This window comes from Bos javanicus, chromosome 29 (genome assembly GCF_032452875.1).
Source record: "Bos javanicus breed banteng chromosome 29, ARS-OSU_banteng_1.0, whole genome shotgun sequence".
NCBI lineage: Eukaryota > Metazoa > Chordata > Mammalia > Artiodactyla > Bovidae > Bos > Bos javanicus.
The window spans coordinates 25,958,229-25,978,442 of NC_083896.1; the positions used below are offsets into that span (position 1 = coordinate 25,958,229).

The window sequence follows — 20,214 nt, forward strand, 5'->3', positions numbered from 1 at the left end:
GGCACAGGTCCCCAGAAAAGGGAAGCGCTAGAAAGTCGAGTCGGAGAAGGCAATGGCACCGTACTCCAGTACTCTTGCCTGGAAAATCCCATGGACGGAGGAGCCTGGTAGGCTGCAGTCCATGGGGTCACCAAGAGTCAGACACGACTGAGCGAGTTCCTTTTCACTTTTCACTTGGATGCATTGGAGAAGGAAATGGCAACCCACTCCAGTGTTCTTGCCTGGAGAATCCCAGGGACGGGGGAACCTGGTGGGCTGCCGTCTCTGGGGTCACACAGAGTCGGACACGACTGAAGTGACTTAGCAGCAGCAGAAAGCCGAGTACAGCCAAGCAAGACAACGCGGGCGCAAACAATCTAGGCGCAACCAAGGGCAGCGCTGCCGCGCGGCGTCTCGGTCTCCCCATCTGCAAAGCAGAGCGTTGGACTAGAGTGTCTCCTAAAACTCCTATTAATCTAGAAGTCAACAATATTCCATGCTGGCGCTGCCCAAGGGTTTGAAACCGGAAAAAGAGAGGAAAGATAGGGAAGACGACAGGGAGGGGGGAAGGGAGGAGCCGGTGGGAGACCTGGAGAGGGAAGACAGGGGACGCCCGGAACAGGCTTGGCGGGTTTTCAACCTTACACCTACACCTTCTACACCAGAGTTCTCACGTTTGGGCCAAGACCCCGCGCCCATCAAATGGGAGCGCCAGGTAGCCAAGCTTCTCCCTCCACGCCCGTTTCTTAGAAGCCATGGGCAGATGGTGGGCAGCACAATAATGCATGCCATGGATGGAAGGGGTAATGGTCCTGGCTGGGGTCTCCAGCACAGGTGGGCGGACGTGGGAGTGGGCAGACCTGGGACGGACGCAGGATGGGGATTGCGGAGCGCCCGCGTCTCAACCCGCGTGTCCTCGGCTGACTAAACTTTATTCCCCAACTTTGAGCAAGGGGAGGGAGTGGTCGCCCAAAAAAAAAAGTTTCTGAACTTTTCCCCCAACTCTGCCCTGGAGGCGGCACCGGAGGGCGGTGCCTGCACCCTGATTCGCCGCCGGCTCCCGTCTGGAGACTCGGATTGGCGCGCGTGGTCCGGGGCCGGGAAGAGCGGGCGTGGGGGAGGGGAGCGGCCCTCCCCGCCCGCGGGATCGGCTCGCGCCGGGAGCGGGTTAATTTCAAATCGGGGGCTTGACTGCTCCTGGACGGTCACGTCCACTGTGCCCGCCCGCCGGCCCGCCAGTCCCGGTCCCGGCGTTTCCCTCGGGCACCCACCTCAGCGCGGCGTTTAAGGACCGACTGACAGCCCTACACGCGGGCTCCCAGGCCTGAGCGGGGAAGGGGTGCAGAGGCGTCCCCGCTCAGCCCGCATCGGCTCCAAGTGTGAGGTGAACTGACAGGTCAGCGGGGCGCAGAGGGGCGCGGCGCCGGGCCAGACTGGCACCGGAAGAGTGATCGGGAAGGCAGCGGCGGCCGTTTCCCGCCTCTCGCTCCGCCGGGGGCCGTGGAGGGAGGAGCCGAGATCCCGCGCAGAGGGGAGGGGGGCGAGCGAGGGGGAGGGGTGGGGACGCCGTGGTTCCGGGCGCGGGTTTGCCCGCGCTCAAGCCCCGCGCTGCTCAAGGGGCGGCGCCGACCGAGGGATGGCTTTCCGCGCCAAATTTTTAAATCGAAGGCGGAAGGTCCAGACCCGCCCCTGGCGCCGCCAGCCAATCGCAGGCCTGCAGCCAACGCTCTGATTGGTTGGGAGTCGTTGCCCTAGAAACCGCGAGGATGCAGTCCGGGAACTGCCTGACTAGCGGCGCGTGTACTGGGCCCAGGGGGGAGGGGAGTTGGCCAGGAGCGAGGGGAAGCGCGCCGGGCGCGGGAGCTGGTGGCGACTGTACCTGGTTGCCTTGCTGAGCAAATGCAGCCTTCCATAGTAGGATCCAGGATTGTGGTGTGAACTGGCCACCTGAATAGCAAGTACATAACTTTTTTTTTAAGTCGCATCTTTAAGAATGTCTTCAAAAAAAAAAAAAAAGTTTTAATCGTAAGGCGCTCTTTAAATGCCCAGGAGCTTAAGGACTGAATTTGGAAGTTACCTATCAAGCTTTTTCCCCAAGACTTTGCTGCTGATCCCATGCACGTGTGTGTCAAGGGAGAAATTCAAGCATCTAGATGTAGATTTTTATCCAGATATTTGGAGTTGCAGCTCCTTAGCCGGAACCTGGGCTCATGCGCTTGAGTCCGGAACTCTGATCTGTGAACAGGTGGGTGCTTGTGCTCGCTGGAGTCCATTCGGTGCGGTCCGGAGAATGATTTGCCCTCTCTTAAGGTGGGCAACGGCTGTCATTGGAATTTCTGGGTTTGCTTGAAAACCAAAGAAATTCTGACGGCAGATCGGCTTGCTGAAGTAATTTACGGGCGTTTGATGGGAGTTCCCTGCTCTGTGGGGCTACCTCCGGTCGGGAATACAATGTTAAGTGTAGTTTGTCAGTTTTCTTTACCTTAGCCTTTGTTTCAGCAGACTGTGGCGTCCAGTAATGAAAGGTATTTTCAACAGATCTCCTGCGTTTTTCTTTAACTTTTTCTATTTTCTTTTTTTCTTTAAGAATATTAAACTTTTTAATTGGACTACCTGAACTACTTGAACCATCAGGATAAAGAACTCCAGATTTTTCATTTTTAAAGAAACTAAATGAATGAGAAATTTACAGAATGGAGAACGAAAAGGTACTTTTTTAGCTCCCGTATTCATCCTTGCAGTTTTAAATGCAACATTATCCTGGTTTTACTGCATAATTTTTCAGTATCCAACATCTTACCAACACCACATTCTTTTTTGGTTAACCTCTATTAAAAACCTAGAAGGAAGGGAAATTTAATTTTTGAAGAGGGGAAAAGTTACCCAGGATTAATCTTTCTAGTTTTTAATGAATTGGTGGAAGTTTCAGAGAGATAAGTAGAGAGAAAAGATATTTTTAAGAATAATAAAATTTTTTAGCTGCTTTATGATATTTCTGAGAATTCTTAAACTATAAGAATTCAGAAGGGGCATTTGACATGATTTGACATTGGATCTCTTGTTAAGATAATTTCCTACCAAATCACCAATTTCTTTTAACTATAGGGGCCACTGTCACTGGTGATATCTTGATTGATTTCTAAATATTGATAGGGTTAAAAAATGAAATATGCAAATTTCCTAAAAATTTTAGATGTAAACAAATAAGAGAACTGCCGTTGCTTCTGATGGTCAGAGGCAAAGGACAGCAGCCCTGAGAAAAATCCCGTTCTTGGATCAGAACCTCTCAAGTGTACCATCTCAGTGCACTTACCTGCCATCCCAAGCATTTTCTTTAGAATAGATACAGATGGCAAGAATGTGTGAAGTCGCCAGTGGCCAAAAGTAGAAAAAACATAGTCTCCTTTAGTCTTAGGTATGTGGAGAAGGCAATGGCACCCCACCCCAGTACTCTTGCCTAGAAAATCCCATGGACGGAGGAGCCTGGTAGGCTGCAGTCCATGGGGTCGCTAAGAATCGAACGACTGAGCGACTTCACTTTCACTTTTCACTTTCATGCATTGGAGAAGGAAACGGCAATCCACTCCAGTGTTCTTCCCTGGAGAATCCCAGGGATGGCAGAGCCTGGTGGGCTGCCGACTATGGGGTCGCACAGAGTTGGACACGACTGAAGCAACTTAGCAGCAGCAGCAGCAGTCTTAGGCATAAACTGCTGTTAATTTACCCTCTTATGTCTCAGTGGCAGCCCAGCCTCTGCCAGGAACCAGCTTTGTGGTCTTGGGTTAACTAATTTTACTTCTCTGGGTTCCTTTTTCTCCATCTGTAAAGTGAAAAGGGTAAATATTCAACGAGCAGAATTTTCTGCTTGTAGCCACTCTGGATTTTGCACCCCAGTGGATTTTGCTAACAAGTCTGACCACAGGCTAGCCCTCGCCCTTGTTTCCTTGGCTCTCTGACTTTTCTTCATCAGTGGTATTTCACCGAGTACCCACTGCATGCAACTGTTGTGCTAGGTGTATACACAGGTGAATGGCATATGGTTTCTGCCGTGGAGACCTTTACTTATTATAGTGTCAAGAGTCAAAGTCACTCCAAGGAGTTTGGGGTCACTTAAAATTATCATTCTTATTAAAGGAAGTTAAGTAAAAGGTATATGGGAACTCTCTGGAGGATCTTTGCAACTCTAAATCTAAAATTATTTCAAAATATAAATTTTAAAATTGTAAGTCTTAAAGTTTTCTTTTTAAATTCTTGGAACATAAGATGAAAATTTTAAATCCATGCATTGTTGCAGAATTAAAAATGGGGAATTTAGCTGTTCTGGACAAATGTCAAAGTGATCACTGGAATATAGTCACTAATTTAATCATCTCTACAACCTCACTGAGCATGTTTCCTAACTACTATTTCTATTTATACAATTCTTAGAGTCAAAAGCTATCTGATAATTTTTTTTATACTGGATTTAATAATTTACTTGTTTTGAACCAGGAAAATCTCTTTTTCGAGCCACATAAAAGGGGACTGATGAAAACACCTCTGAAAGAATCCACTGCAGCAAATATAGTGTTGGCGGATATCCAGCCTGACTTTGGCCCTTTAACCACACCCACCAAGCCCAAGGAAATCTCCCAGGGAGAACCGTGGACACCAACAGCCAACCTAAAAATGCTCATCAGTGCCGTGAGCCCCGAGATCCGCAACAGGGATCAGAAAAGGGGTCTGTTTGACAACAGAAACGGATTATCTGACGTCAAAGATTGTTTACATGTAGGTTTGTGTGCAGAGGACTGGGTGGAAACTGGGGGATTTGGGGAGCTAGGGAAGGGGGGTGGCTGTTGAGACACTAGCAGTATAAAGTATCACCCCAGTCAGAGCACTGGAAAGGTTTGGACCCCATCAAATACAGCTCTGGGAAATCTGAACCTGTCACTTACTTATGAGCTTCTTCCCTTTCAGATCCTTCAAGCAGTTTATCCTGACTTCTCCCCACTTATCTTCCCAATTTTGCAGCCACTGAAGCAAACTATGTATATAAGTGTTAGTCATTGAGCGTTAATGCCTCCAATAAATCTTTGTGAATAAGACATTATTTACATCTTTCTTTGTAGGAACACTTCTCTGGAGATGAATATGAGAAATCCCAACCCAGTCGAAAAGAGAAAAGTTTAGGATTGTTGTGTCATAAGTTTTTAGCTCGATACCCTAACTATCCCAACCCTGCTGTGAATAATGACATCTGTCTTGACGAAGTAGCTGAAGAACTTAGTAAGTATGCAAAGAGCTCGCTGAAATGGTCAGTCATTAAAGGCACTTCACAGACTGAGTCCTTCAGACCCACGCTCCTTCTAGCCAGTGTTTGTAATGACACAAGACCACACGGAAATTATCCATCTGTCAAGCCCTATTAATTTCAGAATAACAGCATGTAGTTCTCAGTCACATTTAAGTCTCAAAACAGAAGCAGAAAATCACAATGGAGATTGCTCTGACTGTACTGTGAAAGCTCTGAAGCTGTAAAGTAAGGCAACATTGTTCTATGACTTATTTCACAAACAGCTACAACTCTGAACCTGCATCTTGTTTCTCATTGAGGAGCCAGGCTGCCAAATGCTTTCTTCCAGCCTCTGGGCGTGGGAGCCGGGCTTTAGCCCTCTCTGCCATTCAGCACTTTCTCAGTTTGTGTTTGCCAAAAGTTACTGTATCCCCCCGCCCTCTTTTCCTCCTCTCTTCGTGGACTCATATCTAGTTAGAGCTAAAAAAGGAATCTGTGGCAAATGTAGGATACCTTTGGAGTCATGAAAATACTACGACCTGAATCTGTGAAGAGATATACAGGATTTTTTTAGTATATAGCTATCACCCCATGAAGAAAGTTTTGCCCTTCTAATACATGTTCATACGTATCAACTTTAAGAAATGCCATTTAGATTCCTCTCTTCACATACACTTCATTATAGCTATGGAGGGTATACCATTTAATTTAGCAGGTATCTATGGATTACCTACTATGTGGCAGGCAATGTCATAGCAGCTGGGATAACATAAGTGGACAGAAAGAACAAAGTTCCCGCTCCTGTGGAACCTGCTTTCCAGTGAAGACAATAGACAATATGCAAAGGACATAATAAGTGGGTAATTAGGATGTAAGAGGGTAATGAGTGCTAAAGAAAAGCAAATGCAGACCAGGGTAGACGGGAATCCAGAGTGCTAAGAGTGTGCTCCGTAATTTTAAACTTCATTTTAAATTAAGTAGTTGGGTCAGGCCTTGTTAGGAGGGTGACATCTGAGCAAGGACTCAAGAATAGAGGTGGGGAGCCATGAGGACATCTGGGAGAGGGAATCCAGCTAGAAGGAACAGCTTAGCACACAAAGGCCCTCTGGCAAGTTCCAGGAACCAAGGAATCTCAGAACCTTGTACCTATTGTATGACAGCCGTGTGTGTGTGTTAGGAACTAATATAAGAAACGGAGGGTAGAGTATGGATTTTAGAGCTCGAAAGACTTGGTTTTGCCACTTACTAGCTCTGTGCCTTAAGAGTCGGACGCAACTGAGCGACTTCACTTTCACTTTTCACTTTCATGCATTGGAGAAGGAAATGGCAACCCACTCCAGTGTTCTTGCCTGAAGAATCCCAGGGACGGCGGAGCCTGGTGGGCTGCCGTCTATGGGGTCGTACAGAGTCAGACAAGACTGAAGCGACTTAGCAGCAGCAGTTGCTCTGTGCCTTAGGGTGAGCAGCTTAGCCAGCCTGACCTTATTTCCTCATCGTTAAAGCATGGATAATAAGAAGTTTCACGATGGTAACCCTCTCCCGTGTTCTTGCCTGGGAAATCCCATGGACCAGAAGAGCCTGGTGGGCTACGGTCCATGGGGTCACAAAGAGGTGGACATGACTTAGCAGCTAGCACTAACTTTCACACTCAGGATGGATTTTCTAGCTCCAAGTCACCCTTTGAGGAACTGCCTCATTTTGTACTGCCTTGTGTAAAAGTAAAGACTATTGTTAAAGAAATAAAAAAGCATGGATAATAATCACCTACCTCACAAGTTAGGGTAAAATCTTCCTAAACCTGTATGATGCATCAAAGACCCTCAGTAAACGTCACCTTTCTAATTTATATTAACTGTTTGTACCCTTTGAGAGCAGGGACACGCCTTTCTCATCTCCATACTCTGTTTAGCATGTACTGTGCTCCGTCGCTCAGTTGTATTCAACTCTTTGTGACCCCCATGGACTATAGCCCACCAGGCTCCTCGGTCCATGGGGATTCTCCAGGCAAGAACACTGGAGTGGGTTGCCATGCTCTCCTCCAGGGGATCTTCCCAACCCAGAGATCAAACCCAGGTCTCCCACACTGCAGGCAGATTCTTTACCATCTGAGCCACTAAAGTTATTTAATCCAGAACCTACAGACTAGGAATCCCTGGGGAAAAGAGAGGTATTCGATTCTATCCACATTACAATATCTGATCCTAGTAAGGTGCCATTGCTTGTTCTCCACAGATGTCGAGCGCCGACGCATTTATGATATCGTCAACGTCCTAGAAAGTCTACACATGGTGAGCCGGCTCGCCAAAAACAGGTACACTTGGCACGGGCGACACAACCTCAACCAGATCCTTGGGACTTTGAAAAGCGTCGGGGAGGAGAACAAGTACGCCGAGCAGATTATGATGATCAAAAAGAAAGAATATGAACAAGAGTTTGAAGTTAGTAAGAGTTACAATACAGAGGATCCCATCATCAAATCAAACACTGGCCAAAATGGACACCCAGACATGTGTTGTGCCGAACGCCCTGGAGTGGAATTGCGGGCAGGTGAGAGAGCTGGTGTTGAAAAGCTCAGGTGGCAGGGAACCTCTTGGAGGTCTAGAGACCAGGTTCCTTAGGGAACCCAGCTCAAAGCCACTGCCGCTTTTCATATGAAAATGCTGCATGTCAACCGTGGGATCAGGCTGTGGTATTTGTAGCTTTGTTACTTTTGAAAGCACTTGTCCCTCCATGAATTTTAATTCTCTAATCCTCTTCCTTCTCCAAAGCCTCTGTAAACAGCCGCAAAGACAAGTCTTTAAAAGTGATGAGCCAAAAATTTGTGACGCTGTTTTTGGTGTCAACGCCTCAGATAGTAAGCTTGGAAATTGCTGCCAAGATTTTAACTTGGGAGGACCATGTGGAAGATTTGGATAGAAGCAAGTTTAAAAGTAAGTGGCCCAACTGCCCTGGACTTTTGGACCTACTCTTGAATTACTTTCCAATACATTGGCTATATAAACAGATCATCTCTAGTTAGGCTTTTGTATCTTCACTTCTCCCCAGAATTCATGAAGATACTGCTTGAGCTAGCTTGTAGGATTCAAAGATACGTATATAGCTACTCTTACCTGACACTTTGATTTATCTACCTCACTTGATACTGTAACACTGTCTCCATTTTACAGTGTCTGAAGGCTAAATAAGCAGTAAAGTGGGCCTGGGACCCAAGTGTCTGCTCTCTCCACTGGCTCTCGTATTTGAGGGTGTAAATAACTTCTAACACTCTCCAGAAGTGACCTGCAGCACAGTGGATTGGACATTTTGAAAGAGTGGTTTTACGGTGTCCCTTCTCTGCACTTACGGCCCTTAGACAGTTTGCCTCCACAGTGACTTGGCTGGGCCAGACAACCCAGCCTGTCTAGGTGGTAGGCAAGGCTTGCTCTCTCTTGCCCTGAAACCAAAGTCTGACACCCTGTCCTGTGTGTGGATGACCACCGTCAGGAGTGGTCCCAAGGGCTTGCTCCTGAGAGTCTGTCCCATAGCTAAGCGAGGAGAGTAACCTAAGAGAGTAATTGCTCTTCTTTTTACATGCAGAAATGTTTATTAAATATTGGATTTTCTCTCATGGCTACTGATTATTTCCAATTCTTGAATAAAACTATTTGATTTCACTATGGAAAAAAAAAAAGCATGATTTTAGCCAGAATATCTGCTCTGTTGGGAAGAAATCATAGATTGAAGTCTTAAAACAGCTCTGCCCTTGCCTCTAGAAAAGACTTTGCAGGAACTGCCCCATGCACACACACAGAGAAGCAGAGAGAAGGTGTAGAAGGCATTAGCTGACCTCCGAGCAGGGCTTAGGCTGGCCTAGACATGGATCACTCGGGAGACCGGCTGACTGGTGACCCTGAGGCATAGCAGGGGAATGCCTGGGAGGTGTCATGCAGACCCCTTCCCATCCTTGTGAAGCTGTACTGGTCCCATGAAAGTATTGAGACTCCTCCAGTTTGATGGTGTCTCCATAAAGACAAAATGAGTAGAGATTAAGGCAGTAAGCCTAGCATTTGGCTTAGGAGATTTGTCATTTCAGAAAACACATCCCAATCCTACCGATGGGCTGCCTGCTTTCTCTGAGTCACCAGTTTTCAGCTCTCTATTTCACTGGTTAGTCACAGCCTTGGAAACTATTCCAGGGACTGCAGATGTGTAATTTGCTGAATCCCTAGGGAATTCAGAACCGTCCGGCGTGGCTGTGAAGGCGGGGCTCAATTTGCAGCTTTGTACTACAAGATGAAGTAAAGGCAGACTTCTGTAACAGAACTTTTCATGATATGTAAGACTTATAGAATTAGCAAATCTATGCTTTGCCTATACATATGGACAGTATAAATGTTTATAAATTTTGATAGGTATAAAATTTTCCATGCTTGTGAAATTAAATACATTTATTTTCATAAACTATCACAAGCAGGAAAATAGTACATTTATTATTGATTATTTCTATTTGTTCCAAAAATTCTGAATCCTCATTAGGAGATGCCCAGCAGTGGTAACTTTTTATTAGAAAATCTGTAACATGTTTCCCAATAGGGTGATCTCATTGAGTTATTTTTCCTTTTGTTTCAAAATCCAGTGCTTTTGTTTCAAAATCCAGTATCAGCAGTAATTGAGTCTCAATATTTAAAACTTTTTGTTTTCATTAAAGCAGTATTACTGCTGCTAAGTCGATTCAGTCGTGTCCGACTCTGTGTGACCCCATAGACGGCAGCCCACCAGGCTCCCCGCCCCTGGGATTCTCCAGGCAAGAACACTGGAGTGGGTTGCCATTTCCTTCTCCAATGCATGAAAGTGAAAAGCGAAAGTGAAGTCACTCAGTCGTTTCCTATTCTTAGCGACCCCATGGACTGCAGCCTACCAGGCTGCTCCATCCATGCAGTATTACTAGAATAACTCCAGAAAAGTCACTGATGGTTTTTCTCTGACACTGATGGTTAGGATAGCTCTTTGAGTGTACAGCTTACACATGAAGTCCTTGGGAAGCAAAGTCCTTGGATCTTTCATTATTCCATTAAGTGATATATATACTTTCTTCCCCCAGCAAAAATTAGGAGGTTGTATGATATAGCTAATGTTCTGAGCAGCCTGGATCTTATCAAGAAAGTTCATGTGACAGAGGAAAGAGGCCGAAAACCAGCTTTTAAATGGACAGGCCCAGAAATCAGTCCAAATCCCAGTGGTATGTATTTATTTCCTTGTATATTCATTGCTTCATTACTTTGAATTAATGCACATTTGGAAATATTCTTCCTTTCTCTTCCTACCCATACTCCCACATGGGAAGAGCGTAATATATAAGTGATTGAAAAGACAAAGATGAGCACCAATATGGAAAGTTTGGCCCTTGGTTCCATCAGCAACTCAAGGTCCATAACCATTACACCCGTGTAAGAGGTAGAATCTGTGTAAAAGAATTTGACAAAGTTGAAACAGAGCCTGTGCATGTGGAGAATATTATTAAATGGATTCATTCCAGAATGAATATTCTGTCTCCATCTTAACTCTGGGATTCTTACATTTTGTGTTCTACCAAGACCCCACACACAGAAGTTGTGGAAAGTGGCAGGAACACGGGCCACGGAAGCAGAGGGAAGCTTAGGTTCCAGTCCCAACTCTGCCACTTATTCCAGCTGTGTGGCCTTGGGCAGGTGACTTCTCTAAGACTGTTTCCTCACCCCTAGTAGGAAGAACAACAGCGCCTTTGCAAGGTTTTTCCAGTTTTGGAGATAACCTCAATGAGAGGTCCTTCAGTACAGGGATTTGGAGGACAGGCTCTGGGCTAGACTGATCAAGTTCATATCCCAGGCCCACGTTCTTCTGGCTGAGAGACCCTGAACCAGTTAGTTAATGTCTGAAATGTCTCTGAAATGGGAGTGCATTTCCTGAGAAGTACCTGCCTGAGTTGTGGAGAGTGTCTTAGTCTGTTCAGGCTGCCACAACAGAGTACCATCGGCTTGGTAGCTGATAAACAATATGTTTACTTCTCATAATTCTGGAGGCTGGGAAGTCCAAGGCTGGCAGACTCGGTGTCTGGTGAGGACCTGCTTTCTAGACTTTTCTAGTCTTTTCATAGTAACCTTACATAGTGGAAGAAGACTAGAGAGCTCTGTGGAGTCCCTTTTATAAGAGCACTAATCCTATTCAAAAGGGTTCCACCCTCATGAACATCTCCCAAAAGCCCCACCTCTCAGTACCATCACATTGGACATCAGGTTTCAACATGTGAATTTGGGGAGAAGGAATGGGGCAGGGGATGCAAACATTCAGTCCATAGCAGGGACGGTCACCCTATTTCATCAGATGAAGTCTCCACTGATGCTGATATGCCCGATGTTTTATATTTCAGTAAGAAATAAAAACCACTGACAGTCACCCTGAGAGCACACCACTGGTTATAAGATGACAAAGTCTTTCAGAGATGTTAAAGTGAATTATCATCTCAGAATTCATTCAGAATAAGATGAACAGGGTTTTTTAGGTAAAGCCCTTGAAATGGTATCTGGCACATAGTAGGCACGTAACTGTTGCCACTTTAATCTGAAATCATTTTAGAACCGTTCCCAGGTGGCTCAGTGGTAAAGAAACCGTCTGCCAATGCAGGAGACACAGGAGATGCCAGTTCGATCCCCGAGTCAGGAAGATCCCCTGGAGGAGGAAATGGCAACCCACTCCAGTATTCTTGCCTGGAGAATCCCCATGAACAGAGGAACCTGGCGGGCTACAGTCCATAGGGTCGCACAGAGTTGGATATAACTGAGCGAGCGTGCACGCACTGACCTCATACCCCAGAAGGAGGCTGAACCACTCATGTCTTAACACACTGCCCTTTCCAGTTTCAGGTCTCAGCCCAGTCCTTCCTTGTGCTGCCTCTGATTTGGAAGCGAGGCAATCTTCAAAAGAGAACTGTGCCAAAAACCTCTTTTCCACACGTGGGAAACCAAACTTCACTCGACACCCATCTCTCATCAAACTGGTAAAGAGCATAGAGAGTGACCGGAGAAAGATAAATTCTGCTCCCAGTAGCCCTATCAAAACCCACAAAGGTACGTGTCCTATCGTGTCAGGGCTCTGCTTCAAAGAATCCCTCCTCATTGACATTTAGCTTCCTTGATCCCTCGGGACTTGCTAGAGAATTGTTTGTTTCCATAGTCCCAAACATACTTGAAGCCCAACTTACATTTGAATTAAAGGATAAAATGTGAATCGTGGGGTTTATCATTTAATTGCTGTGTGATTTGGGGGAGGGAGCAGTGCATGTTTTCTGTTCCTTTGACCTCAGTGATGTTTCATCTCTGTGAAGATTCATTCTTTTGCTTTGACCAACTCCCTCCCCCACCCTCTTTTTCTTTTACCAGCTGAGAGCACTCAGAATTCTGTACCTTTCCGGAGCAAAATGGCTCAGCTCGCAGCTATCTGCAAAATGCAGTTAGAAGAGCAATCAAGGTAGGTGGGCAATGCTCTTCAGTAACAGGATGCGTTACTTTATGTTGCATCATTAGGATTACTTATTTCATGTAAGAATAGGCAATAACCTTGGAAACCGGTGAGAGAATCTTCTCCTTAACTCATAATATGGAATCATTACAGAAACTATCTGCTAGTTACATAAAAGCGTAGCTTCAATCTGGGGCAATCTAAAATAGTAGAACATTTTAGAGAACATGTGTTTCCATTGTCTCATGTTTTCAATCTTGTCTTTTAGTGAACCCAGAAAGAACGTGACAGTACAGCTGGCAGGATCTGGGCACTGCCAATCCGTGGCCCCTCTGGACACTCCAGCAAATGCCGAGCCAGAGATGATGGCACCATCCCTCATCCAGCCCCTGGGGGTGGTCCCCCTCCTCCCCAGCCCGTTGTCACCAGCAGTGCCGGTGATCCTACCTCAGACCCCTTCGGGGACATCGTATGCCATCTACTTGCAGCCTGCCCAGGCCCAAACTATAACGCCACCCCCAGGCCTGAGCCCCACGGTCTGCCCCACCACCTCTTCTAACGCTATGATATCAGAGGACTCCACTGATGCCACCGGTGAGAATGCAGACAGTGACGCCCCAAAGTCCAGTGTATCCACCAGGCCTGGAAGTTTGCTGCCAGGGCCGGAGAGACAAGGTGCAAAGAACCGAGAGAGGGAGCCAGCTAGAGAAAAAGGCTCCAAGAGGGCAAGCATGCTCGAGGACAGTGGTTCCAAAAAGAAATTTAAAGAAGACCAGAAAGCACCTGAAAATGTCTCCACAGTAAGTACAGCCTTGAACTGTGCAAAGCTTTAGGTACCCCCCAGTTAATTAGGAGGGACTCTGCTGGCTCGTGAAATTTACCAGAGCAAAGAGCAGTCTCCCAGAAAACAGGGAACTGTTCCTTAGCGTCCCATAATCCAAACAAGGCCTCAGGCAGCTAATCCCCTGACTGGGATGGCGGCAGAAGCATTTTTAACCTTTGGAGGAAGGGATTATCTGCTCTCTTTTTAAAGCACTGTGGGTGGTTGTCCTTAAGTCCATTTCTCTATCCCACACTGGAATGCAAACACCTGCCATGAAAGTCTTAAATAATTTACAAGCAGACGTGACCCCAAATGAATGGATGGACACATAGGGTTCCTCTAACTCCTGCTTTCTGAGTCATTACTTGATATTCGTTTGACATCACGTAACTGACATCTGTGGCCTAGCAGAGAAATGGATCCCCCTTGTTTTTACTTTCTACGTCAAATTTAAACCAAAATTTCCATGTTGTGCAAATAGAAAAATCAGACTTAGCTTGGCAAGGTTTAGGGTATCTGATGCATTGGTTTCTAGATGTTTTGATGTTCTAGACAGTTTTTTTCCTGGATGGAGTTTAATTTAGGAAGGAAAGAACATGTACTGGCTGCCTACCCACATACTAGATGGCAGAAGTGTTGGGCGCTTTTGCATACGTTATCTCGTTTTCCACTCTTGGGACAATTGTATATGAAAGACAGCATCAGCAGATAAACAAACATCACTAAACATGGAAGCAGAAGTTAATCTCTCATTTTGTCCCTGCTGTTAACTCGGGTTATTTTACATCTCTACATCTTGTTTTCCCACATCTATAAAGAATTTGTTCTGCCAGTTTTTCCTGATTGTCTACTGGGTATAAAGCACTTGTGCTCTGGATCAAATCAGCACCTGCCTTTGCGGATGATTGCTTTTGAGCACTTGCCCCAGGGCCATCTTACAGTTTTTGTGAGGTTAAATGAATTTATTACACGATGGTATACATAAAGGGGTTTGTGATCCTTTCAAGGCACTGTAGAAGCTGACGGGTATTATCTGTAACTGTTGTTATTAAGGAGGCTTTAGAGTCTGTCAGATCTTCCCTGAGGATGGCCTCATGGTAACCATTCAAAACATCCATTATCTTAGCATAGTATCATTTTGCATTTAATACACATGCTAGGGGAAAATCACAAGGCTTCAGCTTGATTTGATTTTCTGGGAGGTCTGTAATCTCTTTGAGGCAATGAGTATGATTTAATAATGGTCTCCTGTTGCTCACTTAGTTATTCAGGATTAGGGTTTTCACTGGATAGATTCCTCACACCCCCTGCTCTTTTTTTCATCTCTGACTTCATTTTGACCAATTCTTTTTAGCATGGACTGAGCAGAACAAAGAAAGGGAGAGATTCACGTGTTAATTCATTCAACAAACATTTACTGAGAATCTACACTTCTGGGGGTGGAGAGAAGAGAGAATACAAACACACACAAGCATATCAGGTAGTGAATAGTAAGAAATATGGCAAAAGCAAAAGAGGATCATGTCGTAGGAAGAAGGGTAGGAGTGTTGATATATAGTCTGGGTGAGAAGACTTATAAGTGACAATATGTCAAATTATTTTCATCCTGCTACTTGAATAGTTCTAATTTTAAAAAAGGAATTGGCATTAGAGATGAAACAATTTTGTGATGAATATAGTTTATAGGAAAAGGAAAAGTAATTATTAGAGTTTTGCTGGAGATTTTTTAAAGAGAGTTAAACCAGAAAACATTGTACTGTAAGATGCCAAAGAGCAGCCGATGGTAAAACACCTAAATCTGCCCCTTGAAAATTCTCTATTCCTGAAGCCTTCAAGAAACCTGCTAGTAAAGATATTGAACAGAACCAAGCATCTAAGAAATAAAATTGAAAGTTTGTGGTACCCCTTAGCACTGGGGATTCTGACTGGACCTATTAATAGCTAGATCAAAGCATAGGGCGTTGTTTTGACAGTGGTGAGAAGAAAGATCTGCAGGGAGATGAAAGGTGGGCCTCTGGTTTACAAGAGCTGCTTTTCGCTTTTACCAATCCTGTTCCTGGTAAGACGGATCAGACTTTGCAGGTGGCTCAGCCACCCATGTAGGCTCTGTTGGAAAAGTACTGTGATGAGCAGGCGTGCCGCAGACACACACAGCCCAACACTCTGGCCATTTCCATGTGGAATGTAACTTTATTCCCTAAAGCTTTTTCTGCATGACATTTGGACATCTAATATGAATTAATCAGTGCTCTTATCTGTCATTTTTGAAACCTGGTACCCTGCCCTTTCATTTGTATAAGAGTGTTTGCTTGGTATCACTGGAACCTAAAGTACTAGGGGGGAAAAAGATCTATAGTTCTATAATTCCTTTATTCCAAATCAGGAGTCAGCAAACTTTTCTGTACAGGTTGTGTGGTTTAGTCACTAAGTCGTGTCCGACTCTTTGCGACCCCATGGACTATAGCCTGCCAGGCTCCTCTGTCCATGGAATTCTCCAGACAAGAATACTATAGTAGGTTGCCATTTCTATCTCCAGGGGATCTTCCTGACCCAGGAATTGAACCTGCATCTCCTGCACTGCAGGCAGTCTCTTGTATTTCAGGCGGATCCTCTACCAACTGAGCCACAAGGGAAGCTTTCTGTAAAGGGCCAGAGAGTAAATGTTTTTGGCTCTGTGCGCCATATGGTTTCTGTTACACCGATTCAACTCTGCCATTGTAAAAAATTTTTTTAAAGTAGGAATGCATCTGCAGACAATATGTAAATGAATGAGCATGGCTATGTTCCAGTACAATTTTATTTGCAAAAACAGCCAAGAGGCTATATTTTAGTCCTGTGGTTTGACATTCCCTTTCTCTAAATCAACATTTCTTAACATGTTTTTTTTTTTTTCCTTAAATACCAGTACTACCAAACATTTAGTTGCTGAATAGCCTGGGAAATGTTAAATGATGAACACTCTCTTGGAGATTCACACTGTATGCCATCATGAAATTCCCTTAGAAATTCTGTCATAAAGATTCCATTTTCCTTTGTTGAATTCAGCATTTCCCCAAACATAATTTAATTATGATTCAAGTAGTACCTGCTTGCATCCCATAGAAAGAACTAGGGTCCCTCAGAATAGTCTCTGGGAAATACCATCCCACATAATTCAAGGACAATCAGATGATAACACAGCAGTGGCACTACAGTGGCCAGCTGCATTCAGCTTGTTCTGACAGCACCACATCATACCAAGAAGTCCGGAAGCAGACTTAGGACGCTGAGGGTGGTGGGGAGTGCTAGGTAAATCTTGCCCTTAAGCAGACTCAGTGCTGACTTCAGGACACTTCCTAAGACGCCAGCTGGCATTTAAGGAACATGTGGTTATTCAGGACAACTGTTGGGATGGGAAGGAGGGATACTGTCTTCAAAGAGCCATAGAGCTGGCCTGCCCGTGGCCCATACCACTGGAGGCTTTGGTCTGATGAGACAAATAACCACCAATGGATATTAGTCCCAGAAGAGGCACATGGTCATTTTTCTTGTTTTTGTTCAGTCGATCACTTGTGTCCAACTCTCTGCAACGCCGTGGACTGCAGCACGCCAGGATTCTCTGTCCTTCACCATCTCCCAGAGCTTGCTCAAACTCATGTCCATCGAGTTGGTGATTTCATCCAACCATCTCATCCTCTGTCATCCCCTTCTCCTCCTGCCTTCAACCTTTCCCAGCATCAGGGTCTTTTCTAATGAGTCAGCTCTTCACATCAGGTGGCCAAAGTATTGGAGCTTCACCTTCCGCATCAGTCCTTCTAATGAATATTCAGGATTGATTTCCTTTAATATTGACTTGTTTGTCTCACCATAAAGAAGGCTGAGCGCCTTCTTTGGGAGAAGGAAAGGATGGGAGAGTGAAGTGATTAAAGGCCTGCCTTCCTTGCAAACCCAGGAAGGCTGCTCAAGGGACTCTCAAGAGTCTGCTCCAATACCAAAAGTTCAAAAGCATCAATTCTTTGGTGCTCAGCCTTCTTTATGGTTCAGCTCTCACATCCATACATGACTATTGGAAAAACCATAGCTTTGACTAGACAGACCTTTGTGGGCAAAGTGATGTCTCTGCTTTTTAATGTGCTGTCTAGGTTTGTCATAGCTTTTCTTCCAAGGAGCAAGCATCTTTTAATTTCATGGCTACAGTCACCATCTACAGTGATTATGAAGTCCAAGAAAATAAAATCTGTCACTGTTTCCATCGTTTCTTTCTGTATTCGTGTGTAAAATAAACCCTTCCTCTTTGTTTTCTAGACCTTGTTCCCATCAGGATACCTAATCCCTCTCACCCAGTGCTCAACCCTGGGGGCAGAGTCCATTCTGTCTAGTAATGAAAACTCAGGTACACTTTCCCCAAATCACAGTATCTACAGCTCCCCGATTGCAGGTGAGTGTACTTAAAAACATCTTTGAAACACAGTCATTCTCAAGCTCACTTGAGCCTTATATACTTCTTGGACAAATGTGCTTTTAAGATATTGTGCTTTTAAGATATTGTCCTGCCTTTTCTTTCCAGGTGTTATTCCAGTGACATCATCTGAACTCACTGCTGTTAATTTTCCCTCTTTTCAAGTAACACCTTTGAAGCTAATGGTCTCACCAACTTCCATGGCAGCCGTCCCTGTTGGGAACAGCCCGGCTCTCTCTTCGAGCCACCCACTTCCCATCCAGAACCCGAGCTCAGCCATTGTAAACTTCACCCTGCAACACTTGGGCCTCATCTCCCCCGGTGTGCAGGTGTCCACCAGCCCTGGACCTGGAACCATTGCCGTGTCGCCAAGAATAGAGGCCGTTAGTGTCACACCCGAAAATGCAGGTGCTGAGCAAGGAAGGGCCACCAAGTGTGACGCATCCATCCTGAGCCAGAACCAAACAAACGGACAATCATTTGCAGGGACAGGGGCACAACAGGTAAGAGCATGTCCATTCACTGATGTTTTTTCTCTTGTAGTTCTTAAATCCCAAATATCAGTATCATGGGAGACTCACTTTTGCTTTCGGACAAGGAAAGGATGGGAGAAGGAAATGCTTAAAGGCTTGCCTTCCTTGTAAATCCAGCAAGAGTGCTCAAGGAGTCCAGATTATGGGGTTATCATGAGCTTTTTGTTTCCCCTTAAGAAAAATAGTTGAGCATGTGAAACTCAGGCAGGCTCATTTAGCAGATTTCAGGGCATTCAAGGTTCCCATCATATGACACGTCCTTCCAGTTCACTCTGCTGAGTTGGCCAGGACATGGACCTGTCTGTGTGGGTCTGACTTTTCTCCATTCCTCTCTTTCCAATCAGCCTGTTCCTGTGACACCCAAAGGGTCCCAGCCAGTGGCCGAAAGCTTCTTCCGTACTCCAGGTGGGCCAACAAAGCCGACAGGCTCCCCCTGCACGGATTTTGACGGTGCTAATTACACCTCCGTGGGAACGCTCCTCGTCCCACAGCGAAAACTGGAAGTCTCAGCGGAGGATGTCCATTAATTGACATATTTGGCTTCGTTTAATCTTCTGAAGAGTTGTGTAACAGAGAAGATGGCCTCAGACTGATTTGGAGAACACATTCTCTGAAAATACTGTAAATACGTTGAGGGTTTACTTATTTGCAAAACAGACACTTATTTTCGTACTTAAATATATATATATCCACACAGACATATAAATATATATTTGTATTAAGCTAAGTTCAGCCATCAGTCCTACAAAATAAAATGTTGAACTAAGATATATTAACTTCTGGGGGCAGGGGTTGGTTTTTTCAGCTGTGCCTACCCTATTATGCCGAGTAACTGTGTTAAAGTTTACTTCCCTTCGGGTGAACCTGTGACAGGCCTAACACAGCGCTCTCTTTAACTTTGCACAAAGAAAACGCTGTGATGTATAATGTATTTTTAAATGGGAGGACTGTAGCTATATTTTTTTGTAATTTCTTTCCGCTGTTGTTGCAGTATGTCTTTTTGTAAAGTTTGCAACAATCCTTAATCAAGTCTATGGAAAAATTATTTATAAAATGTATTTTTAATCATAAGTTGTTCAAATTAAAACTTTTCTAAAATGTATTTAACATCTTCATTTGGCCTGTGGGAAGAAAGTCTTGGTATGGAGCATGCATCCTGGTTCCCCTTAGATACGCCAAGCTTATCCCCTGTGTTCTTCCCCTCTTTTGATCCTGCATATGGCTCCACTTTTACAGAAAATGGCTTCAGAGAAGCCACTGCTTGCCAAGGACAACCAGCGTAGTCCTGTGTGCTTTCCACCACACCCTGGGAGGTTGGAAATGAGAGGTGGGAGCTGGGGTGCTCCCTGCCCTGCCCTGGCATGGCCAAGCATCCACCCCGGGCCTCCCACTGTCAACAGAAGAGGGGTTGCAGCTACAGTTGCTATGTTGCTATTGCTAAGTCGCTTCAGTTGTGTCCAACTCTGTGCGACCCCATAGACATCAGCCCACCAGGCTCCCCCACCCCTGGGATTCTCCAGGCAAGAACACTGGAGTGGGTTGTCATTTCCTTCTCCAATGCATGAAAGTGAAAAGTGAAAGTGAAGTCGCTCAGTCGTGTCCAACTCTTAGCTACAGTCCTCTTTCCAAATGGCCCAGCTCCAGGGATGGGCAAATTGGATTCTAATTTCGAATCCTATACACACAAGGGATT

At 45.3% G+C, this 20,214-nt stretch overlaps 1 protein-coding gene across 5 annotated transcripts; it reads left to right on the forward strand.

The window, feature by feature from the left end:
• The first annotated feature begins 1,286 nt into the window (after positions 1–1,286).
• E2F8 (E2F transcription factor 8) lies at positions 1,287–19,623 on the forward strand. 5 transcript variants are annotated; one of them, XM_061406219.1, is made up of 13 exons: positions 1,287–1,375; positions 2,567–2,687; positions 4,471–4,749; positions 5,091–5,247; positions 7,487–7,801; positions 8,023–8,184; positions 10,335–10,472; positions 12,127–12,336; positions 12,649–12,736; positions 12,996–13,527; positions 17,835–17,967; positions 18,097–18,491; positions 18,863–19,623. In XM_061406219.1, exons 2-13 carry the CDS (start codon positions 2,673–2,675, stop codon positions 19,046–19,048), a joined length of 2,610 nt encoding a protein of 869 aa, XP_061262203.1. In that variant the 5' UTR covers positions 1,287–1,375; positions 2,567–2,672; the 3' UTR covers positions 19,049–19,623. The 5 variants fall into 5 exon arrangements, with proteins under 5 accessions (XP_061262203.1, XP_061262206.1, XP_061262207.1 ...); XM_061406222.1 differs by having other exon boundaries at positions 18,866–19,623; XM_061406223.1 differs by having other exon boundaries at positions 18,154–18,491.
• The last annotated feature ends 591 nt before the right edge of the window (positions 19,624–20,214 follow it).